Source organism: Amblyraja radiata, chromosome 19 (genome assembly GCF_010909765.2).
Source record: "Amblyraja radiata isolate CabotCenter1 chromosome 19, sAmbRad1.1.pri, whole genome shotgun sequence".
NCBI classification, from domain to species: domain Eukaryota; kingdom Metazoa; phylum Chordata; class Chondrichthyes; order Rajiformes; family Rajidae; genus Amblyraja; species Amblyraja radiata.
In genome coordinates this window covers 35,068,444-35,092,415 of record NC_045974.1, presented here as the reverse complement: position 1 = coordinate 35,092,415, position 23,972 = coordinate 35,068,444, and the positions used below count along the sequence as shown (strand labels likewise).

Here is a 23,972-nt window from a genome sequence, read left to right as displayed (position 1 = left end):
CGTACTAATCAAGAATTTATCGATCTCTGCCTTAAAAATATCCATTGACTTAGCCTCCACAGCTTTCTGTGGCAAAGGATTTCAAAGGTTCACCAGAAATTCCTCCTCATCTCCTTCCTAACGGAACGTCCTTTAATTCTGATGCTACGACCTCTAGTCCTAGACTCCCCCACTCGTGGAGACATCCTCTCCACATGTACTCTATCCAAGCCTTTCACTATTTGGTAAGTTTCAATGAGGTCCCCCCTCATCTTTCTAAACTCCAGCGAGTACAGGCCCAGTGCTGTCAAAAGCTCCTTCTTACTCTTGTGGATAATTGATTCAAATGGTCTTTAAGTTCTAAGTTTATCAAGGGAGGACTACATGGGCTCCACAGGTTACAGGAGACCTGACATTGAAATTCGCCCATTTTCTCTAAAAACATAAATAAACCATGTCTCTGTGAAACTAAACGTGTCAATTGTACTTGATCATGGATGATTCTCGTAGAGTCTTCATAGTTTAAAATAACATTGAATAATTGGTTGAAAATGTCTGTCTGTAAATATTCATATTTTTAAACTGCGGCTTGATCAAAAACTGTCTAGGTGGTGCTTTGTTGCCTCTGCTGGCCCTCTGGCTCTTTTATGACAGAAGGTCACTCATTTACAGCAGTGACTGGCTGTAAATGAGTGACCTTCTGTTGTTATTTCAATCACCCACTTGTTTTGTCTGGCAGAGAAATTGTTCATTACTGACTTGTGGATGAATTGGTTTATAGATAGAACACAGAACACAACCTGCATCGGCCCACGATGATGCCGATGTAAATGAATCTCATCTGCCTGCACATGATTTATGTACCTCCATTCCAGACCTGTTCATGTGCCTTCTTAAATGCCTCTTAGATCTTGCTGTCATTTTCTGCTTCCACCATTTGTGGCAGCACAGTGGCGCAGCGGTAGAGTTGCTGCTTATAGCGCTAGAGACCCAGGTTTGACCCTGACTACGGGTGCTGTCTGTACGGAGTTTGCACATTCTCCTTCCGACTGCATGGGCTTCCTTCAGGTGCTCCGGTTTCCCCCCAAATTCCAAAGACGTGAAGGTTTGTAGGTTAATTGGCTTCTGTAAATTGTCCCTAGTGTGTAGGATAGAACTAGTGTATGGATGATTGGTGGCCGGCATGGATTCAGTGGGCTGAAGGGACTGTTTCCATGCTGCATCTCCAAACACTGCCAGAGCTCTGATCTAGGCACCACCACTCTGGCTAAAAGACTAGCCTTGTAAAACTCCTTTCAATTTACCCTTTCTCGGCTTAAAACAATGTATTTTGGTATTTGACATTTCTACCCTGGGGAAAAATGCTGCCTACCTCCCCTACCCATGCCTCTCATAATTCCTAACGACTCTCAGCATTGATATCCTTATGTAACCCGGGGAGTTCCTGAATAGCTTTTTCACTGGGTAGCACTTCAAAGGATAAATTTTGAAATATTACAATCAGGAGAGGAACGTTTTTCCAAGCAATTGTACATTCCCAAGACTATTTTTATTTAGAGTTAGAATTTAAAATCTCACAAGAGCCAAATTCACTTCAGCCTAGAGTTACCTGCCAGTGTCAGCTCACCAATGCTTCTCCACCAATACCATGCTCCAACCTGCTGGTCTGAGGCCCTGTACTGGAGCTCTGTGTGCAGGTCAGCCTTGCTTCTGCAAATACCATCTCGTAGGGGGGTTAGAACAAGCAATTTACAAAACTGATTAACAATAACTATCCCAGCTTAGCTACCTGCAGAATGTATCACAACTAAAAATATATCTGATCCAAAAACTGATTTGAAAATAAGCACTCAAGTAAAATTATATGAATGTAAAAGTTTTTAGAAATAGACAAAAACTTGAAGTACTTAAAACAATTAAAATGTAACTAAACAGTTAATTAATACGTTACCTATTAATCTTTGTGGACTTTTGTGCTTGTTTCTCTCTGTTCAAATGAATGCAAATGCTATGCTTTCACTTGGTCTAGCCTGATGGTATGTTTTACAGGTGGACTTCCAGTGATAAATGCAATAGAATTGGCACAAATTTGCAGTTCACCATTTGTTTCTACTTAGATTCCAATGTTTGAGAACTCCGAACAGTACAGCTAAGGAACAGCCCCTATGACCCATGATGTCTCTGCTAAACACAATGCCTACTTAAACTAATCCCTTCTGCTCGTGCTCCATATCCCAGCATTCCATGCATGTTCATATCTTTATCTAAAACAGCATTATCACATCCTTTTCCAAAAGAGATTGGCAGAAGGCTGGTGAAGAACAGCCAGCAAGTTCAGGGTTTTTGGCTTTGTATGCGCACTGAGAATTTGAGGCGGATGTTCACTAATCTGGGGGAAATGCCAGCAGTTCTGTGCAAAGCCCAGGTCATCTTTCCTGGGTTTTGCCATCTGTTCCTGTATTTTTGCTTTGAGCACAGCAGTGTGGCGACCATTGGTACTGCATGCTTTTGGCCGATCAATTTGAGTGCATCCAATCAATGATGTATGATGAAAGATATGTAAAGCTATTTGCAGATTGTAACATATGTTAACATCATAGATTTAATGTGAGTTTAAATTCTTATTCTAACTAAAGCTGCCTCAATCATGGGACATAATTATATCAGGTGAGTTCCACCATCGCGATGCAAAGTAGTCAGTAATTCCAATTGAGAAACTTAAGGTGTTTATTTTTATTTGTCCCATTGCTGGTGGTAAATGATTGAATAAATGCTCATCTTTATTGATGAAAATTAGGTTTTGGTCTTTGTAATGTGTTGGTGCCACATTTCACAAAATAGGAGCAGTGCTCCAAATTGTAATCGAAATTGCTCAGGACAATTAATAATGAAACTGTTTTGAAATCGTACATAATAAAACGAATTAGGCAAAATCAGAGAGTTGACCATGTGCTTTGTAGCTTTTAAATCCTGTTCCTCTATCTTCGTACATCATAACACAGGAAAGATAAAGTAGAAAGGATATTTTGATGATCCCCCTGACAAAACCAGATATCCACTCCCCCACACCTCCTGCTTCCAGTTCCTTTCCCTTCCTTCACCTCGTCCTTCTGCTCCTCACTCACCCCTAACTGCTCCAGGCCGCCCAGTCCCACCACCCCCGACCCACCCACCATCCCTATCTCTGTTTACATTTCACTCCGCACCTTCCTTTTTTATCAGATTCCACCATCTGCAACCCTTTGCTTTGCCCACTTATCACCTGCACCCTCCTTTCACCCACTTGGCCCGTGCCAATTAACCCCTTGATACCTGAATCCACCCGTCACTTGCCAGCTCTGAATCTGCCCTTCCTATCCCCATACTTCTTTCTACTAGGCGGGTCACCATAACTCCAGTCATACAGCAGTACAGCACAGCAACAGGCCATTTGGCCCACAATGTTTGTGCTAAACACGATGCCAAGTTAATCTCCTCGCCCTGTACATATCCCTCCATTCCTTGCATATCCATGTAACTATCTAATAACCTTTTAAATACTATTATCATGTCTTCCTCCACCACCACCTCTGGCATTGCATTCCATTCACATCACTCTCTGTGTAAAAAAAACTTGCCCCTCACATCTCCTATAACCAATGCCCCTCTCATTTTATAGCCAGGCCCTCTAGTGTTTGCCATCTCAACCGTTTAAAAGGTTCTTACTGTCTACCTAATCTATTCCTCTCATAGTTTTATACATCTATCAAGTCTGCTCTCAACCTCTGACGTTCCAGAGAAAACAATCCAAGTTTGTCCAAGATGACTCAGCAGGTCTGGCCGCATCTTTGGGGAAAGGAATAGGTGACGGGTTCGGGTTGAGACCCTTCGATCTTAAGTGTAAACCAACATCTGCAATTCTTTCCTCCACACCTAGTTTGTCCAACCTCTCCTTATAGCTAGTACCGTCTAATCCAGGCAACATTTGGGTAATGCAGTCATGAAGAAAACCCTCCACAGATGCTGCTTGACTGCTGAGTTCCTTGTTCTTTGGTACCACATATTTACTTGTTAGTTTTGTTTTTAGGTTCGAGATATAGCGCGGAAACAGGCCCTTCGGCCCATTGAGTCCACGCAGACTCTAATTTTTTAGACCATCAACATTTTTTAAAATTGGGTTTAAAAGGCACAATTGTCAGCAGAGTTGTCCAGGGTAAATATTTTCATTGATTGTAGCCTTATCCAAATGTCACATTCTATTATTTAACAACAACATCAATCATGAATGGCCTGAAACCCTTAATGGGAATTGTAGGTGTTTTATCAATGTTGCACGTTATTAAGAAAACCAGCATATATTGGTTATATAATTGTTTTCTGTTGGTACGACAGTCAGGATATTAGGCATGCTTTGACATTTTCTTTGTGTTTGTTTATTGATATCCACAAATCCAATTACTTTATGCAACTTGGAAAATCACAGAATGCTGGAGTAACTCAACAGGTCAGGCTGTATTCCTGGAGAACATGAATAGGTGACATTTCAGGTTGGGACCCTTCCTCAGACCCCATCTGGGGAGATAGAGTCTGAGGAAGGGTTTGGACCCAAAAAGTCACCTATCTATGTTCTCCAGGGATGCTGCCTGAGTTAATCCAGTTTTGGAGTCATTTCTCGGTAAACCAGCATCTGGAGTTCCTTGTTTCTACTACTTAATGCAATTTGATTAGAATTATTTAATTTCCATGAAATCCACACACAAAGCAGGCAGCAACTCATTTAAAACTTTGATCAGGTGTTAATTTGTTTGGATGGTAAATAATTAATCCGATTTATTACGAAGATTTTTATATTTTTTAGCTGTAATTCTGGGCAAAGATGCGAAAGAAGTGAACCGAAATAAACTGGGGAATATTGCAATCAAGTGAGTATCCATTGCCCTTCCAGGAAGCTTTCAGCATTGTTGTTCCATTTAACAGATCGGTTCTTATTTCATTGTGCAAAGATAAATTCTTAAAATGTAATCAAGGCCATGAGATACCATGCGGTTTTTAAGCATGATAATAATTGCAAGTGAAGCTGTAGTATATTTCAATCTTGGGTTGTGTGCACCAGTGGCTGTTTTTGTTGGAATGTTCTTAATTCCACTTGAGAAGTTGGTGATGAGGAGGTTTTTCCACAAATAGATTTTCAGTATTTGGTTTTCAGTGTAAGAAATGGCAACTTCTATCCAAAACGAGATGATTTGGAGCTGATGGTGTTCTCCCACACTTCTCTCCCTTGCCCATAAAGGTGCCAAAGACTGTGAGTTTTTGAGGTGCAGCTGAAGCAACCTTGTTGAGTTAAGTCTGCAATACAGCCACAGTATACCAGTGCTAGAGTGAGTGGTTGAAAAACTATCGAACAGACACTGATAAATGCATCGCTTTGCACTTAATGCTAATGTGTCTATAACTATTTAATATGGGTAAATATAAATTTTTAGAAGATTAGGGGATTGAAGGGCTCAAAAGAAGAGTTAAGGCCAGCATTGGTCAGTCAAACGGATCACGTTGGCTGCGGGGGCCAGGTTGCCTACTCCTGCTCTTTTGTTCCTGAGTGTTTTGCAGCTACTCATCAAGAGTGTTTCATTGTCATATGTACCGAAACAGAGCAATCATTTTTTTACTCGCAGCAGGTATTTTACTTGCAACAGGTATGTAAACACAGTACGCAATAGAAACATGATAAACAAACCAAAAAAGTTCAGTAAATTTAAAAAATCCAAAATAGTGCAAAACAAAAAAGCCCAAAGTCTCTAGTGCAAACTGGACAGTTCGTAGTTTAGTTGTCATTAGTAGTGTTCAATAGCCTGATGGTCGTTGGGAAGAAGCTGTTCCTGATCATGATTTTCAAACTCCTATGCTTCTTCCCGATGGCAGGAGGGAAAAAGGAGAGCGTTGCCAGAGTGATGTTTGGGCAGCACAGTGGCGCAGCGGTAGAGTTGCTGCTTACAGCACCAGAGACCAGTGTTCAATCCTGACTATGGGTGCTGTCTGCATGTTCTCTTGGTGATCGTATGGGTTTACTCTGGGTGTTCTGGTTTCCTCCCACATTGCAAAGACATGCAGGTTTGTAGGTTGGTTAGCTTCTCCAAATTTCCTCTAGTGTGTAGAATGCGAAACTAGGATAACATGGTACTAGTGTACGAGTGATCGTTGTTCAGAGCGGACTATGTGGGCTGAAAGTCCTGTTTCCACAATGTATCTCTAAACTCAATTAAACATTGATGTTGCTGGCTGTCTTTTTGAGGTAGTACCTCCTAGTGATGCTTTGATGGTCGACGGGTCAATACCCATGATGGATCAGATGGTGTCTACCATTTTTTGTAATCTTCTGAAGATTTTTTAAACCATCTGAAGATTTTTTTAAACCATCAGCATATAGCTATATTTTATGACCTTTTTGTTGAAGTGAATTGCATAGTTGATGCTGTTGTATACAGTTTAGTCTAGAATGGTAGATTGTACATCTACTGCAGGGCTGTTTGGAGTTCGCAATGATTGGTCTTGAGGAGCACAAACTAGTATGCCCTTACCTAGCATGACTAGTCATAACCATTTGAAAGTTTATTCCTGTTTCATTAACTTCAATATGATAAACCTACCACGATGCCACAGTTTGTCAAATGGAATGAACTCAAAATAGAAATAAATCTATAGTGTCCTCCATAATGTTTGGGGCAAAGACCCATCATTTATTTATTTGTCTCTGTACTCCACAATTTGAGATATGTAATAGAAAAAAAATCACACGTGGTTACAGTGCATATTGTCAGATTTTATTAAAGGACATTTTTATACATTTTGGTTTCACTATGGAGAAATGACAGCTGTGTTTATACATAGTCTCCCCCCATTTCAGGGCACCATAATGTTTGGGACACATGGCTTCACAGGCATTTGTAATTGCTCAGGTGTGTTTAATTGTCTCCTAAATGCACCTAGTCTTTCCTCCAGTCAATCACCTTTAGAAACCTTTATCAACACGAGGACCAAAGTTGTGCCGATGAAAGTCGAATAAGTCATTATGAGACTGAGAAACAAGAATAAAACTGTTAGACACAGCCGAACCTTAGGCTTACCAAAATCAACTGTTTGGAACGTCATTAAGAAGAAAGAAAACACTGGTGAACTTACTAATTGCAAAGGGACTGGTAGGCCAAGGCAGACCTCCACAGCTGATGACAGAAGACTTCTCTCTATAATAAAGAAAAATCCCCAATTACCAGTCCGACAGATCAGAAACACTCTTCAGGAGTCGGGTGTACTTAAAAGAACATCAATAGTTCTGGAAAAAGGTCTTGTGGACAGATGAGACAACAGATAAATTCTGAAGTGTATAGACACATCAAGTTCAAACAAATGCCTCAAAACTCATTGGCCAGTGGTTCATTCTATAGCAAGTCAATGCTCCCAAACATACTGCTAAGACAACAAAGCAGTTTTTTAAAGCTTAAAAAATGGTCAATTCTTGAATGGCCAAGTCAATCACCCGATCTGAACCCAATTGAGCATACCTTTTTCTGCTGAAGCGAAAACTGAAGGGGACTAGCCCCCAAAACAAGCATAAGCTAAAGATGACTGTAATACAGGCCTGGCAGAGCACCACCCGAGAAGACACCCAGCAACTGGTGATGTCGATGAATCGCAGACTTCAAGCAGTAATTGCATGCAAAGGATATGCAACAAAATACTAATACTAAATGACTACTTTCAGTACTAATATTAAATTACATGACATTGCTGTGTCCCAAATATTATGGTGCCTTGAAATGGGGGGGACCTATGTATAAACACTGCTGTAAATTCTACATGGTGAAACCGGAATGTATAAAAATAGCCTTTATTAAAATCTGATAATGTGCACTTTAACCACATGTGATTTTTTCCATTACAAATCTCAAATTATGGAGTACAGAGGCAAGTAAATAAATGATGAGTCTTTGTCCCAAATATTATGGAGGGCACTGTAATTGGAAAAGTCCTATCATATGAATCATCAGCAGGCAAACGTGCTGGAGAAACACAGCGGGTACAGCAGCATCTATGGAGCGAAGGAAATAGGCAACGTTTCAGGCCTAAACCCTTCTTCAGACTTAATTAAGCAATTGCTTTAAAAGTTTAGGATTTCAACTTTATTTAAAAGAGCCCTAAATGTTCAAAAACATTGAAACTGAAATGTCGGCTCATTGGTTCAAGGTAATTTAAATTAAATAAGTGGGTTGTAATTCAATACAGATGATTAATAATCGTTGTGACATTTTGTGAACTTGGAAAAGTAAAAGGTAAAATGTCCTTTTTACTCATCTGCACAATGTCTCCCAAAACGGGGCTCTATAGATCAAACAAAATTGACTTTGTGGAGTTTTAAACATTTTTCCACATTTTCTGAATGAGTTAATACCAGCTATTAGTAAAGATTGATTGATTGGTGCATAATATTTGTGAACCTTTGCATGTTCATCTCGCTCTAACGATGTCAGGAGTCGTCTAATGTCAGAAATTTGTTTCTGGTGTGATGTTTAACTATGTTGATCTGATTCAAGGTGTGCAGATCTCTCATGGGGAAAGGAAAACACGAGCCAAATTCCACATCCAAGTCTGAATGCAAAAGTCACATTTGTCAAAAATGGTATTCTCCACTTTGCTGATAGTTATACTTGATTTATAATGTGGCAGTGAGCAGAGAGGTATGGTGGCAGTGAGCAGAGAGGTATGAAGTGCCAATTCTCTGCAGATTTCACTGACTGACCTTGAGAGCAGTGCAGTGGTTTGTTTGCCACACAAATGGCAACAAATGGCAAACAACAGCAGGATAGGCCACCCTTACTCAATCATTACTACAGGATCTTTGCAGGAAACCTGCACTGAAACGTGCCAGATATAACACTTTGCTACATTGCAAAAGGCAAGAATAGGTCAACCAGCATATTGGGGATCTTTCCAATTATGGTCAGTGCAACATTTGCATTCACACTTCGAGGAGGCATTTGGCTCCCTAAACTGCTGACACTGAGACCTTGCAGACACTTTCTAGCAACCTCCTGCCACAAAGAGGCCTTTGCACAGGGAGATAGCCTCCTATGTGCATTATTCTTTACATGCCCTGTGAGACCTCTGACATCCGTTTGCATCACGGTAGTATGCATTCATTCCTTAGCCCTCTTTACTGAAAGTGCTGATTATATTGAGTTGTGATGAATGCAAATTCCTGATGTCTTGAGAAAGAGTAGCACTGCTGGAAGTTCAATCCTTAATGCCTATTTCTGAAACAGTAAGGGTTAGGGTTAAAAAAAGGAAAATGTATTAATGAATTTGATGCTCTTTTTAAAAAAAAACTTTCTGAAAGTATGAAGAAGTTTACAAATACGGGTCCAATATCGATTTACTGGCATTTGCTGGTCCAGCACTTTCTTTAATCCAGATAAAATTCCGAGAGTGCACTTGAAATCCCCCCCCCCATCCCCGGAAATGTGATGATTAGGTCTGGTGAGGCGGCCTATCTCAACTTCATCGGCACTTCTGTGCCGATCTGCGGGTCGAATTTGACCCCCGCGGTAAGCAAAGTGCCGGCAAATCGTTCCCTTGGCTGATTTCTGACGGCGCTTTGCGGGCCGGTATTTCGGCTCCTCGGTGGTCATGGAGGACCGTTCCAATACCGTTGGACTCCTAATCCAGAAAGGCTCTGGAACCAAGGAGGCTGGGAAATCGTGGTGGACCTGTACCATACTAATGCTGGAAACATGTGCAGACAAATGTCAAGGCCAGTGTTTTATCTCTGACTTTCCCCAATTCTGGTTAACATTTATCCCTCTTAAGTGTTCACTGCTTCTCATTTTCAAACTTACTGAATATTTAGGACAATTTCTTCATTAACATAGATATTGGTGCTGGCTTGGTTCCATCTCTGCTTCCAGGCTGCCATCCCTGTTTTAATAGCTGCGTTTTATTTTTAAGGTTACCTTTGCCTCCGGGTTCATTGTCAACACTTTGGGAAAATGAAAAGTTGTTTAAAGAAATTTACTTTACTAAATATCCTGTAAGTATGATACTTTAAGAAAATCACTTATTATTAAATTAGGTCTGCAGGATGAATGCTTTAATTTTAGGGTGAAAAAGATTATTTGAGTTCTAGGAGACAATTTCAAGCTCCCACCATATTCTCCCGTAGAAACAGGCGAGGAAGAAAAATAATATGTTCTCAATAAGGTTCTGTTTCAGATCTAACTGTCTCAATCCAAAATTAAATAATCCCTTTCTAGCAGGCAAAAAGCACCATGGGGATGCTACGAAGTTTGTCCTTTAAAACTGCAAATACAGCATTACCTCACTCAATCTAGCAGCAGCCATAATAAAAAATGTGTAGGAAGGAACTACATAGAAACATAGAAAATAGGTGCAGGAGGAGGCCATTCGGCCCTTCGAGCCAGCACTGCCATTCATTGTGATCATGGCTGATCGTCCCCTTTCAATAACCCGTGCCTGCCTTCTCCCCATATCCCTTGACTCCACTAGCTCCTACAGCTCTATCTAACTCTCTCTTAAATCCATCCAGTGACTTGGCCTCCACTGGCAGGGAATTCCATGAATTCACAACTCTCTGGGTGAAAAAGTTTTTTCTCACCTCAGTCTTAAATGACCTCCCCTTTATTCTAAGACTGTTGTCCCTGGTTCTGGACTCGCCCAACATTGAGAACATTTTTCCTGCATCTAGCTTGTCCATTCCTTTTATAATTTTATATGTTTCTATAAGGGGACCCCTCATCCTTCTGAACTCCAGTGAATACAAGTGAATACAGATTCTGGTTTACACCGAAGATAGTCAAAAAAGGCTGGAATAACTCAGCGGGACAGGCAGCATCTCTGGATAGAAATAATGGGCGATGTTTCGGGTCGAGACCCTTCTTCAGACTGAGTCAGGGGAGGGGGACAGAGATAAGAAAGGGTAAGGTGTGAAAATGAGACATCAAAGGAGAGATCAAGGAAAGTGTAGAAGATCATTGTTAGCTAGGGGAAGGTGACAACGAAGCATACAAAGATAAAATTTAATCAGGGGGACAGTCAGACTGGTCGGAAAACTAAGAAGGGGGAGGGATGGAGATAGAGGGAAAGCAAGGGTGAGAGAAGTTAGAGAAGTCAATATTTATACTGCTGGGGTGTAAGCTGCCCAGATGAAATACGAGGTGCTATTTCTTCAATTTGCGCTGTATTGGCTACCAGGAATGTGGATTGTGCCCCAAAAAATAAGAATAGTTCTCTGTTGTTCTGTGTAATACCAGGCTATCAAACCACAATTCCTTTTTCTCCACAACACCCTAAAACTACACATGCACCCTCCCTCCAACCATGTCGTAGTGTGGCCGAGTGGTCTAAGGCTGTATGGAGTTTAATTCGAACCTTCAAATTCCAAATTGCCTTCTTGGGTCACCATAGATGGGATTGCAATCTCAATCACAGAGGCCGACGTCAAAACATCCTCAGGAAGGTCAACCCTCTGAAAGTATCTGGACTTGATGGTAGCTTTCTCAAAACCTGCGCGCACCAACTGGCAGGAGTCCTTGTGGACATCTTCTTATTACTGAGATCTGAGGTTTCCACCTGCTTTAAAAGGGCATCAATAATACACATGAAGTGCAAAGGTGACGTGCCTCAATGACTACCCACTGGTGGCACAAACGTCCATGGTGATAATGCGCTTTCAGAGGTTGATTATGTTGCATATCAACTCGTACCTCAGCAAGAACCTAGACCCACTACAGTTTGTCTACCAGAATAGATCAACTGGGGAATCAATCTCCCTGGCTTTCCACTCTGAACTGGACCATTTGAACAATGAAAACACAGAGTCAGGCTGTTCACAGATCGACAGAATACAATTGGTACGCTTTGGCAACACAGGTGCCCCCGATCTCAATGACCATCAGCACAGGGGCACCTCAAGGCTGCGAGGTTCCCCCTTCTCTACTCACTCTATACTCATGACTGTAGAGCCAGACACAATTCCAACTACATCTTTAAATTCGGTAAAGACACCACCGTTGTTGGACAAATCACGGATAAAGATAAGACAGAGTACGAGGGAGATCAGTCATCTGCTGAATGGTGCCAGAACAACAATCTTGTTCCTGGCATTAGTAAAAGCAAATAACTGATTGTTGACTAAAAAAGAGAAAGGCTGAGGGGTTGTTGGTGGAGAGAGTCAACGACGTGCATATTTCTGAAGATCTAGACCCAACACATTGATGCAATCATAAAGAAAGCCCACCAATACTTCCTTAGAAGATTGAAGCCGGCATTGTCAAGGACCCACATCCCCCTGACCATGCTTTCATTTCACTCCTGCTATCATGAACACTAACGTCCAGGTTCAGGGACAGCTTTTTCCCAACAATTATCAGTTTATTGAGCACTACGAACTCCTATTAAACTCTGAACTGTCTTAGCTGCACCAGGGACCAAGCTTATTTTTTGTTTTTACACTATATTGTTTTTTTAATTTATTGAACTACTCTTTGCCGTATATTATAGTATCTACTGAGTACTATGTTTACACGCTGTTGAGCTGCTGTGTAAGAATTTTATAGTTCTGTTTTGGGACATATGACAATAAAATATATGTTTTATTGACTCTCTTGACTTTAGAACTTGTTCATTCTTTAGATCCAAAACTGGCTTATGATTAGGGGTCAGAGTAATAGTGAAGGGTGTTTTCTTGGTTGAACATCAGGGACCAGTCCTGTATTGCAGGGATCAGTGCTGGAAATGTTGCTGTTTAGAGGAGGTATGATTAGTAAGTTTGCAGATGATCTGCAAATCGGAGGTGGTGTGAATAATAAATGTTGTCTAAGCCGACAGCTGTAGATGAATTTGATGCAAAGTTGGGTGGAGGATTGGCAGATGGAACTTGACCTCAACAAGTGCAAGATGGTGCATTTTTGGAAGCGGAATAAGGGTAGGACATATACAGAAATGGTAGGACCATTAAAGATCTTGGTAAACAGAGAGACCTTGGGATTCTATTCCATAGTCTCATCAAATTAGTAATACAAGTAGAAGCAAGCATGTGGTGACGATAGCAATATGCCATGCTGGTCAGAGTATAAAATACAAGAATTGGGACATTACGTTGCAACCTTACAACACACTTGTAGTATTGGGCTCAGTTCTAGTCAGGACACTGGGAAGGATGTGGTTACCCTCAAAAGGTTCCAGAAGAGATTCACCAAGAGGGTGTGTGGATTGAGAACTTTAGCTGCGGGAGAGATTGGATATGTTGGGTTTGTTTTCCCTTGAGTGAAAGAGGCTGAGGGTTGACGTGACAGTGGTTTACAAAATTATGAGGCGTAGATTTGGTAGATAAAATCATTTTTTCATAGTAGGGATGTCAATAGACAATAGACGAAGCAGTAGGCCATTCGGCCCTTCGTTCCAGCATCGCCATTCAATGTGATCACGGCTAATCATCAACAATCAGTACCCCGTTCCTGCCTTCTCCCCATATCCCTTGACCGCTATCTATAAGAGCTCTATCTAACTCTCTCTTGAAAGCATCCAGAGAACCGGCCTCCTCTGCCTTCTGAGGCAGAGAATTCCACAGACTCACCACTCTCTGTGTGAAAAAGTTTTTCCTCGTCTCCGTTCTAAATGGCTTACCCCTTATTCTTAAACTGTGGCCCCTGGTTCTGGACTCCCCCAACATCGAGAACATGTTTCCTGCCTCTAGCATGTCCAAACCCTTAATAATCTTATATGTTTCAATAAGATCCCTCTCATCCTTCTAAATTCCAGAGTATACAAGCCCAGCCGGTCCATTCTATCAACATATGACAGTCCGGCCATCCCGGGAATTAACCCGGTGAACCTACTCCCTCAATATCCTCCTGCAAATTTGGAGACCAACTGCACACAATACTCTAGGTGTGGTCTCACTAGGGCTCTGTACAGCTGCAGAAGGACCTCTTTGCTTCTATACTCAAATCCTCTTGTTATGAAGGCCAACATGCCATTCACTTTCTTCACTGCCTGCTGTACCAGCACACCCAGGTCTCGTTACACCTCACCTTCTCCTAATCTGACCCCATTCATATAATAACCTGCCTTCTTGCCACCAAAGTGGATAACCCCAATACCATGTTCCTTAATTTTGCACACTAATCTCTTGTGTGGGACCTTGTCAAAGGCTTTTTGAACGTCCAGATACACCACATCCACCGGCTCGCCCTTATCCATTCTACTTGTTACATCCTCAGAAAATTCCTTTTAAAAAATATATTTTTTTATTAGAAGCATATACATATAATAGCAAAACACGATTTGCTTACCAATTACATATATACAAAAGAATAGTCAAGTGTGATTTCCCCTTCATAAATCCATGCTGACTTTTACCAACCTCACATTTATCGTTTGTTTTTTTGTTTTTTGTATGCTGTTTCACACTTGCTTTCTATTTTTTTATTATGTTTGAAATAAAGAATTAAATAAAATCAAATCCATATTAAACTGCATCTGCCACGCATTTGCCCACTCAACCTACCTGTACGTCACCCTGCATCCTCATAGCTTCCTCCTCACAGTTCACACTGCCATCCAGCTTTGTATCATCTGCAAATTTGCTAATGTTACTTTTAATCCCTTCACCTAAATCATTAATGTATATTGTAAATAGCTGCGCTCCCAGCACCGAGCCTTGCGGTACCCCACTAGTCACTGCCTGCCATTTTGAAACAGACCCGTTAATCCCTACTCTTTGTTTCCTGTCTGCCAACCAATTTTCTATCCATGTCAGCACCCTACCCCCAATAACATGTGCTCTAATTTTGCCCACTAATCTCCTATGTGGGACCTTATCAAATACGTTTTGAAAATCCAGGTACATTACATCAACTGGCTCTCCCTTGTCCAATTTCCTAGTTACATCCTCAAAGAATTCCAGAAGATTAGTCAAGCATGATTTCCCCTTCGTAAATCCATGCTGACTTGGACCGATCCTGTTACTGCTATCCAAATGTGCTGCTATTTCATCTTTTATAATTGACTCCAGCATCTTCCGCACCACCGATGTCAGGCTATCTGGTCTAAAATGTCCTGTTTTCTCACTCCCACCTTATTAAAAAAGTGGGATAGCATTAGCCAAGCACAGGAACTGATCCTGAATCTATAGACCATTGGAAAATGATCACCAATGCGTCCATGATTTCTAGAGCCACTTCCTTAAGTACCCCGGGATGCAGACCACCAGGGCCTGGGGATTTATCAGCCTTCAGTCCCATCAGTCTACCCAACACCATTTCTTGCCTAATGTGAATTTCCTTCAGTTCCTCCGTCACCCTAGATCCTCTGGCCAACAACAAAAAGCCTTAGGCTTACGGTGAAGGGGATGAGATCCAACAGGATGGTTTTTCCACAAAGAGAATAGTTGATGTCTGGAACATGTCAGAAGAGATGGTGGACACGGACACCATCATAATGTTTAAAAGGCATTTAGACAGACACTTGGATAGGGAAAGTATAGGAGGATATGGACCTGTGGGAAACAGGATCAATGTATACACAATAGTCAGTCTTGGATGTTGTGGGCTGATGGATCAGTTACTGTGCTGTATGACTTTATACACTACAGATTTACTGCGACAGACCACTTTGTGCCAAAACCTAGATTGCAAAATATGGGCCTATTTATAGTGCTCATCATATATCAATAATCAGTAGCTTGTGCTTGTACAGAAACCTTTATGTTTGATGTTCGTTTGTAGTAAAATTGGTCATGATTTATAAACTATTTTCAAAGGTAATAATGATACGAACATTGTGGGATAATTTAGAGTGAACTTTAATCCAAAATTCATAAGTTTTCTTTACCATGCCAGGGTTACTATGATACAATGGATGCTGGCTATATGGATAATGATGGATATGTATATGTCATGTCTCGTATGGATGATGTGATCAATGTCGCAGGTCATAGAATTTCAGCTGGTGCCATTGAAGAGGTAAAATTACACTGAAATATTCTCTTTATCTTAAATTTTCCCCTTTAAACATAGCTAATTCACCTTGTCGCTAATTTCCTTTTGAAGTTTAGTTTGAGAGATACAGCATGAAAGCAAGCCCTTGAGCTCATCGAGTCCATGCCGACCATCTTTCACCCGTTCACACTAGTTCTATGTTATCTCTTTGTTATTCACTTCCTACACACTGGAGGCAATGGTAATTTACAGAGACCAATTACAATACAATACCTAAGTTCAAACGAAATTTTGTTTCTGCGGTCATACGAACAAGAAAAGAACCAAGACACACAATTAACACAGACATCCATCACAGTGAATCTCCAAACACCTCCTCACTGTGATGGAAGGCAAAGTCTTGTCTCCCCCTGTACTTTATTCTTCTCCCGATGTAAAAGCCCCGGCGGGCGATGGTAAGTCCTGTGGCCGTTAAGGCCGCTCCCCGGTGCTAGGCCCCAACGACAACGGAGACCCGACAGGGAAAAGGTCGGGTCCCCGTACAGGGAAGAGATTTAAAAGTATAAAAAGTTTCCCCCAACACCCCCCCCCCCCCACATATACACAGCTAAAAACTAAAACCAAAAATATACACCTAACGGGACAAAAAGAAAGAAAAGACGGACGGACTGCAGTCGAGCCGCTGACACAAGGCGCGGCCACACCGAACAGACCTCCAAACCCACACGCTTTGGGATGTGGGTGGAAACCGGAGCATCCTGAGAAAACCCATGCAGACACAGGGAGAATGTGTAAACTCCACACTGACTGCGCCAGAGTCTCAGATTCGATCCTAACCTCGGGTGCTATGAGGCAGCAGCTCTACCAGCTGCACCGCCGGGTTCGAGATTTTAAAAGTTTAAAATGTAAGAATGATTTAAAAACAGTTGGATATAATTTAGCAAAGCATCGTACAGTCTATACTATACTGAATGTATACGTTGATACTCTTTCAGTCGATTATCACTCACCCAGCAATAGCAGACTGTGCTGTGGTGGGGTTCGAGGATCCCGTAAAGGGACATGTTCCACTAGCCTTGTGCGTTTTAAAAAACGGTAAGTGTTTACTTTAATCTTTTAGTGTTGCACAGCTTCATTTAAAAATTCCAGATCAGTAAGTTAATTGCATTTCATGATATGTATAAACAGGTATAGCCGAGTCATTTGAAAAACTTACAGAAGAAATTGTTAAAATTGTTCGGGATTCCATTGGTCCAGTCGCTGCATTGAGGAAAACAGTTTTTGTCCCAGAGTTACCAAAAACTCGCTCCGGCAAGATACCTCGTTCTGCACTTTCAGCAGTTGTAAATGGCATACCTTTTTCAGTAAGTTTTCGTGATTTTTTAAACATTTCAATTTCAATTCTGAAATATATATAAGCAGTTTGATCAGTTTGCTGCAATAATATGTCCAGTGCATAGAGCTGTCCTCTTTGAATTAGTTAACCTAATTTAGTAAAGGATAACAAGTCCACAATATAGATTGGAAGCAGAAGAAAGTGTGAGAGCATGGTGGCTGAAAAAAAGTAAACGCATATAACTATAGGAAGGAATTTAGTGCATGCTTCCTGCATCACACTTACTGTTTTATAACATTTTTGCCTTCACAGTTGATGGGGTAAATGTAAAGGGCCTGTCCCACTTTTGCGTCATTTGCGCGTCACACAGATTGTGCGCAAAGATTTTGTACATCGCTAAATCCTGGGGCACCGCGAGCAGCCGCGCGTCACTGCCTCCGTCACCACGCACCATGGGCGCACCACGTGCGCGGCACGACACGCGTGTCATGCGTTGTGACGCGTAAATGATATCACGTAAATTACGCTCAAATGACGCCCGCGGGACAGGCCCTTAAATCTAACACATAGGAATTAAGAAATGGGTATCAAATGAAGTGTAGGAAAGGAAAGAACAACGGATGCTTGTAGTACAGGGGGTGTAGCAGTATATTTAGGAGGAAAATCAAGAGGGCATAAAGGAGATATGAGGTAGCTTTGGCAGATAGGCGAAAGGAAAATCCAAAAAGATTGTGCAATATTAAGGGCAAAAGTGTAAACAAATGTGGAGACAATAGGGCCTATTCTTCATTGTGAATGAAACATAAACCAAAGGAATAATTAGATCTCAAGCCGGGTGTTAAGCAGCCAGGTTGTTGTCTCTACATCAATGTCTGCCAGGCCCCGGGCTCCATTTGGTGGGTGGTAGAGCGGGAACCCAGAGATGACATGGTTGGCCTATTGAAGATCAACAAGGTTGTCTTTGTGTGGAGCTGCAAGCAATGGGCAAGGTGTTATATTCTCGTCTGTATTTACTGTGGAAAAAGGCATAGATGCTTGGGAACTCAGGGAAGTTAAGAGTTGTGTTTGGAAGGTTAGATCACATGGGATTCAAGGTGAGATAGCCAATTTGATATAAAAGTGATTTGGGAGGTGGGAGCCAGATGGTGGTGCTAGAGAGTTGTTTTTCCAGACTGGAGGGCTGTAATAAGTGGACTGCTGGCTCAGCACTTTGTCCATTGGTGTTCGTTAAGAAAGTGATTTGGGTGCGAGTGTCGGCGGCATGGTTAGTAAGTGTGCAGATGACATTAAAATTGTCGGTGTAGGAGACAGGGAAGAAGATTACTTCATATTTATAACAGAATTTTGATCTAAAGGGCCAACGTGCCGAGGAATTGTAAAACAAACCAGGGCAGGGCTTTTACAATAAATATATGAACCTTGGCGAGTGTAGAACAGAGAGACACTTATGGGGTGCAGGTACACAGTTTCATAAAAGTGGTGACAGAAGGTGGATAAGGATATAGGAGTTGGGACATCATATTACACTTGATCTCGACATTGGTCAGGCCACATTTAGACTCATGTACACAGTCTGTTTGCCCTGCCATTAAATTGGAAATGTGGTAAAAATTTATTAAGATGTTATCGGTTCTGGATGGTTTGTGTTATGATAATAGGATAGATAACCACATTTTCCCTCATAGGAGGCTGAGAGAGGTGTAGAAAATCATAGATAAGGTGACAAAACTGTTTTAGACTCTCTTACTCTGTTTTTCCCAGGGTAGGGAAGTCTAAAACCAGAGGACAGATGTTTTAAGTTGAGAGGGGAAAGACATATTACCATTATTAAGCACAATCTTTTTATTTCTTCCATAGATAACACCCACCATTGAAGATCCTAGAGTTTTTTCAAAAATCGAAGCTATTTTGAAACAGCAAAAAGTGATATCTTAACTTGAGAGCAATATGAAGCAACATGACTGCCCCCCCCCCTCTCTCTCAATGTTCTTATGCAGCAAATTACTGAATGTGATAAGAACTGATTTTAAACCACATAGTGTAAACTTTAATTTCTATAATGGTGCCATACTGAAAAGCTTCAATGTAATAGGTTTTATCCATAATATTGCAATGTTTGTATTTTTGACCATGCCTCGAGGATGAATAGTTAATGAAATTAACGATTTGTAATGCTGGAGGGAGTGTTTAACATTTTAGCAATAAAATTCTTTAAAGGATTATGGAATAAAATTCCATAAAAATATCAAACATAAATAAATAAAGCCACTGTTTAAAGTATGACTTTTTAAGAGGTAACCTCGAATTATGATTTGTCTTTAACATTTATTTGAGGACTTTGCACTGATTTAACAGAATCACCGTCATGGAGTCAGACCATGAATAGGCTCTTCAGCCTTCCATGTCCGAGCCAACCACCAAGTACCCTTCCATACTAATCCCATTTACCAGCATTTGACCTGCACTCTTCCATGTCTTGGCAATTCAAGTCTTTATCGGCAACTCTTTACATATTCTGAGAGTTTCTACAATGCATTTCAGATTCCAGTCATTCTCTGCTGTAAACGTTCTTCCTCAGAACTCTTCCAAAGCTTTTCACCCTCCTACCCCCCCAAACCTTTGTCATTTAGTTTCAAATATCTCTGCCTTGGGAAACATTTCCTACTATCTACTCTAGGCCCCTCAGAATTTTGTACAGGATCACCAAGCTCCTTATCAAATTCCTGCACTCCAGGACAGAGTTTACCCAGTCTGACATAAATACTCCATTCCAAGTGACATCCTAGTGAATGTTTTCTGGGTCCTCTCCAGTTACTAGAATATGGCAACCAGCACCATACATAGCAATCAAATGGCTTAATCAATGTTTCATACAATAATCTAGTTTAGTTTAGAGATACAACGTGGAGACAGGCCCTTCGGCCCACCAAGTTTGCACTGACCAGCGATCCCTACACATTAATACTATCCTACACACACGGGACCATTTTTTTTACACTTATAGCAAGCTAATTCAACTATAAAGCTGTACTTTAAAGAAGTGTGGGAGGAAACCGAAGATCTCAGAGAAAACCCATGCGGTCACGGGAAGAACATACAAACTCCATACAGACAGCACTCATAGTTGGGATCAATCACGGGTTTCTGGCGCTGCAAGGCAGGAACTCTACCGCTGCATCATCGTGCCGCACATAATCTTCCTGTGCTTGTGTTTTTTTGGCCTGACTAATGAAGGCAAGTGTCCTGTATTCAACCAACTTTAGAGATTCTTGGAGGTTCCCATGTCCACAATTGTCCCTGGGGCATAACCATTCATTGCTTAAGTTCTACCTTCATAAGTCCGCCCAAAATGCATCTGACATGAATACACCTATCCTTAACCCAAGACTACCTTCCGCACCTTGAACACCACCGTCAATTTTCACGTAATCTGCAAATTTACTCATCATACCCTTTTCATTCGCATCCAAATCATTAATGTTAAACAGCAGATAGACACAAAAAGTTGGAGTAACTCTGCGGGAGAGGCAACATCTCTGGAGAAAGAATGGACCCTTCTTCAGACTAGTTAGGGAAAAGGGAAACGAGAGATATAGACGATGATGGAGAGAGATAAAGAAGAATGAATGAAAGATATGCAAAAAAGTAACAATACTAAAGGATGTTAGTTGTTTGTCAAGTGGCTGAACACTGGTTCATGCTGTACCCTGATGATCACAAGCTTTCAATCACAAATCAACCCCTTATTAAAATCCTTTGCTTCTAAATCACCAACATTTTACCGTATCAAAGTTTGCAAATTGTACTGACTCCCATGGGCTTTCATCTTTTGACCAACTTTCCTGAAGGACTTACTTAAGTCTCAACAAACTGCATCAAGTACACTGTTCTCATTCGTGCTTTTTGTCATATCTGCAAAATTTGATCAGACAAACTTGAGAGGAATAGATCGGGTAGATACACAGAGTCTCTTGCCCAGAGCAGGGGAATTGAGGATTAGAGGACATAGGTTTAAGGTGAAGGGGAAAATATTTAATTGGAATCTGAGGGGTGACTTTTTCACACAAAGGGTGGTGGGTGTATGGAACAAGCTGCCAGAGGAGGTAGTTGAGACAAGAACTATCCCAATGTTTAAGAAACAGACAGGTACATGGATAGGACAGGTTTGGAAAGATATGGATCAAATGCGGGCAGGTGGGACTAGTGTAGCTGGGACATGTTGGCCGATGTGAATGTTGGGCCGAAGAGCCTGTTTCTATACTGTATGACTCTAACTGCATTAATTATCCATGTTTATCCAAGTGTAGCTTATTCCGGCAGCTTCCCTCCCACTAATGTTAGACCTACAGGATTGTAATTTCCATGCTGCCTTTCTTGCATAAAGATTCCACAATTGCCATTCTTCTGAACTGGCACCTCATCTATGGACAAAGATGTAAGAATCTCCTTACTTGCCTCCCATAACAGGCTGGAACACATTTCATCAAGCCCTGTGGATTTATCCACCTTAGACTGCCAAGACATCCAAAATCTTTGTAATAATAAAATGTTCTGGAATGTCATTGTTCCCCCTTTCCTGAATTCTCCAACTGCCACGTCCTCCTTAATGCATAGAGATGAGAAGCATGCATTCAATGTTGCAGCCAAGTCCTGTGCATAGATTATGATTTTGGTCTGCACTGGGCCCTACACTTGCCTGGGAACTCTCTTGCCATTAATATATTTATAAAATGGGATTTTTCTTAATCTTACAGTATCTGCCAGTTTCACTTTGCCCTCCTGATGTCTTTGTTATATCTGAACTTTCTATATCCTCAAGAGCCGTCTCTTTTACTCAGCCCTCTTTATCCCTTGACATCCAGGATTCCTTGCACCTGCTATCTTTATCTTCGCCCTAAACTCACTGTTTCACTTCTGAATGTCTCCCACATACCAGAATGAGACATTCCTCTACAACAATGTAGACCTTCCTGAAAGTAGTTGCTCCTGGTTTACTTTTGTCAGGTCTAGTCTTGCAATACTGAAATCAGTCATTATTTCTGTAACGTTCATATTTATTTTCTTAACTATCTGGAACTTACAGACTTACAATCACTAACTCCAAAATTGTCTCCCACTGACTCTACAACCACTTGTCCAGCTACACTCCATAAGATTAGGTCCAGCACTGCCAATTCTCCAAGAGAGCACAACCTACAGTCTCAGAACAGTTCCTATCTGAAACATTGCCTATCCATTCCCTTCATGGATGTTGCCTGAACTGCTGAGTTTCTCCAGCACTTTGTGTTTTAGTCAGAAAGCTCTGTTGGACTGTAATAATTACACTGCCTTTCATTCCAAGATTCTCTTAGTTAATATTGGAGAACTTATACTAATCTTGTACTACTGAAACCTTATTATTCATAACTCTTGCTGACTGTTAGGAGGCCAGTGGTATACCACCAGCAAAGTGATTACTCCCCACTCACCTTTTTTTTCCAATTCGTTGGTCTCAATCAAAGAAACTTACATGATATCCTCACTCATTCCCATTGAAACTGACCTGTCAATAAACATTGTAATATTATCACCTCTTCTGAAATTCACCCTTCATGCGTGAAGATTCTGTACCCTAGAATGTTGAATTGTCGGTCCTGTTCTTCATTCAACCACAACTCAAGTGAAAGTAACAATATCAAATTCCCGCATGCTGATCAACATTACAAGTTCAAGTACCTTACCAGATGCAAGTTACTTACATTCCTTTCATGCGCCTTCTCATGCCAAAGCTAACTGCCTACTGGACTGACTTAGTTTTGCTTCTTTAGTTGATGACATCTCTCCCTCCAGCTAAAAATGAACTCCCCTTGTGGTATTTATTTACAATACATTACCACAGCACTAGCAAATATCTCTATGGGACATAGGGGTGTAACACAACCTGCTTTCAGTTCCAATTTCCTCACAAATGCTCTCCATGATCTGAAAAATATATAACCCCCCCTCCCTTTAGCCGCATATTCATCTGACCTATGTTCCTCTTTGTGTAATCACCAGTAACTGGCCATGGAAGAAATCCAGAGCATAAAACTCTGAGATCCTGCTCTTTAATCTGCAATCTAACTCTCCAAGTCCTTTTGGCAGGACTACATCCCTCTTGAATGTTGACCTCTCGCTCTTCTCCTTCCAAATGCCCTACAAACATTCCTTGACCTCGGCCCCAGGGAGGCCACATTGCATTCATGTTAATAGCCTGTGTATTTTGTTGACTATAAAATCTCCTACCACTATTCCTCCTGGATTTTTGCTCCTTCTCCCCTTGCACAAATGAGCCACCCGCTGTGGTGGAAATATGGTTCTGGCTGGACAACACAGAAAATGTTGGAGCAAGATGTATTCCAAGGTTTCCTTGACTGCCAGCCTGCCTTATTGTCTCCCCTACTGGTCACCATTTCTTCTGTCTACCGTTCTTTGAGCTCCAGGATGACAATATCTCCAAATTTCAGTCACGCGGATGCACCATAATGCCTCCAGTCAGCGTGCAAACTCCAAAACACAGCACACAAGCTGGTTAAACTGGAGGCAGCTCCTACAGACACAGTCATGCAGGCCAGATGGAGCGAGCATGCTGTTGGCGGTACAACAGACAGCACTGAGGATCATTGCTCTAATTTTTAATTTAAAAAGGACTG

At 41.3% G+C, this 23,972-nt stretch overlaps 1 protein-coding gene across 1 annotated transcript in view; it reads left to right on the top strand.

Annotated features, from left to right (window-relative positions):
- acss3 (acyl-CoA synthetase short chain family member 3) overlaps positions 1–19,606 on the top strand; it is a 63,190-nt gene extending 43,584 nt beyond the window's left edge. Inside the window, exons 11-16 of the mRNA XM_033038215.1 lie at positions 4,817–4,880; positions 9,955–10,036; positions 15,867–15,989; positions 16,961–17,060; positions 17,154–17,329; positions 19,159–19,606. Of these exons, the coding sequence (XP_032894106.1) occupies positions 4,817–4,880; positions 9,955–10,036; positions 15,867–15,989; positions 16,961–17,060; positions 17,154–17,329; positions 19,159–19,236 (623 nt within the window). The 3' untranslated portion in view covers positions 19,237–19,606. The remainder of the gene's footprint in view (positions 1–4,816; positions 4,881–9,954; positions 10,037–15,866; positions 15,990–16,960; positions 17,061–17,153; positions 17,330–19,158) is intronic.
- Positions 19,607–23,972: the final 4,366 nt, after the last annotated feature.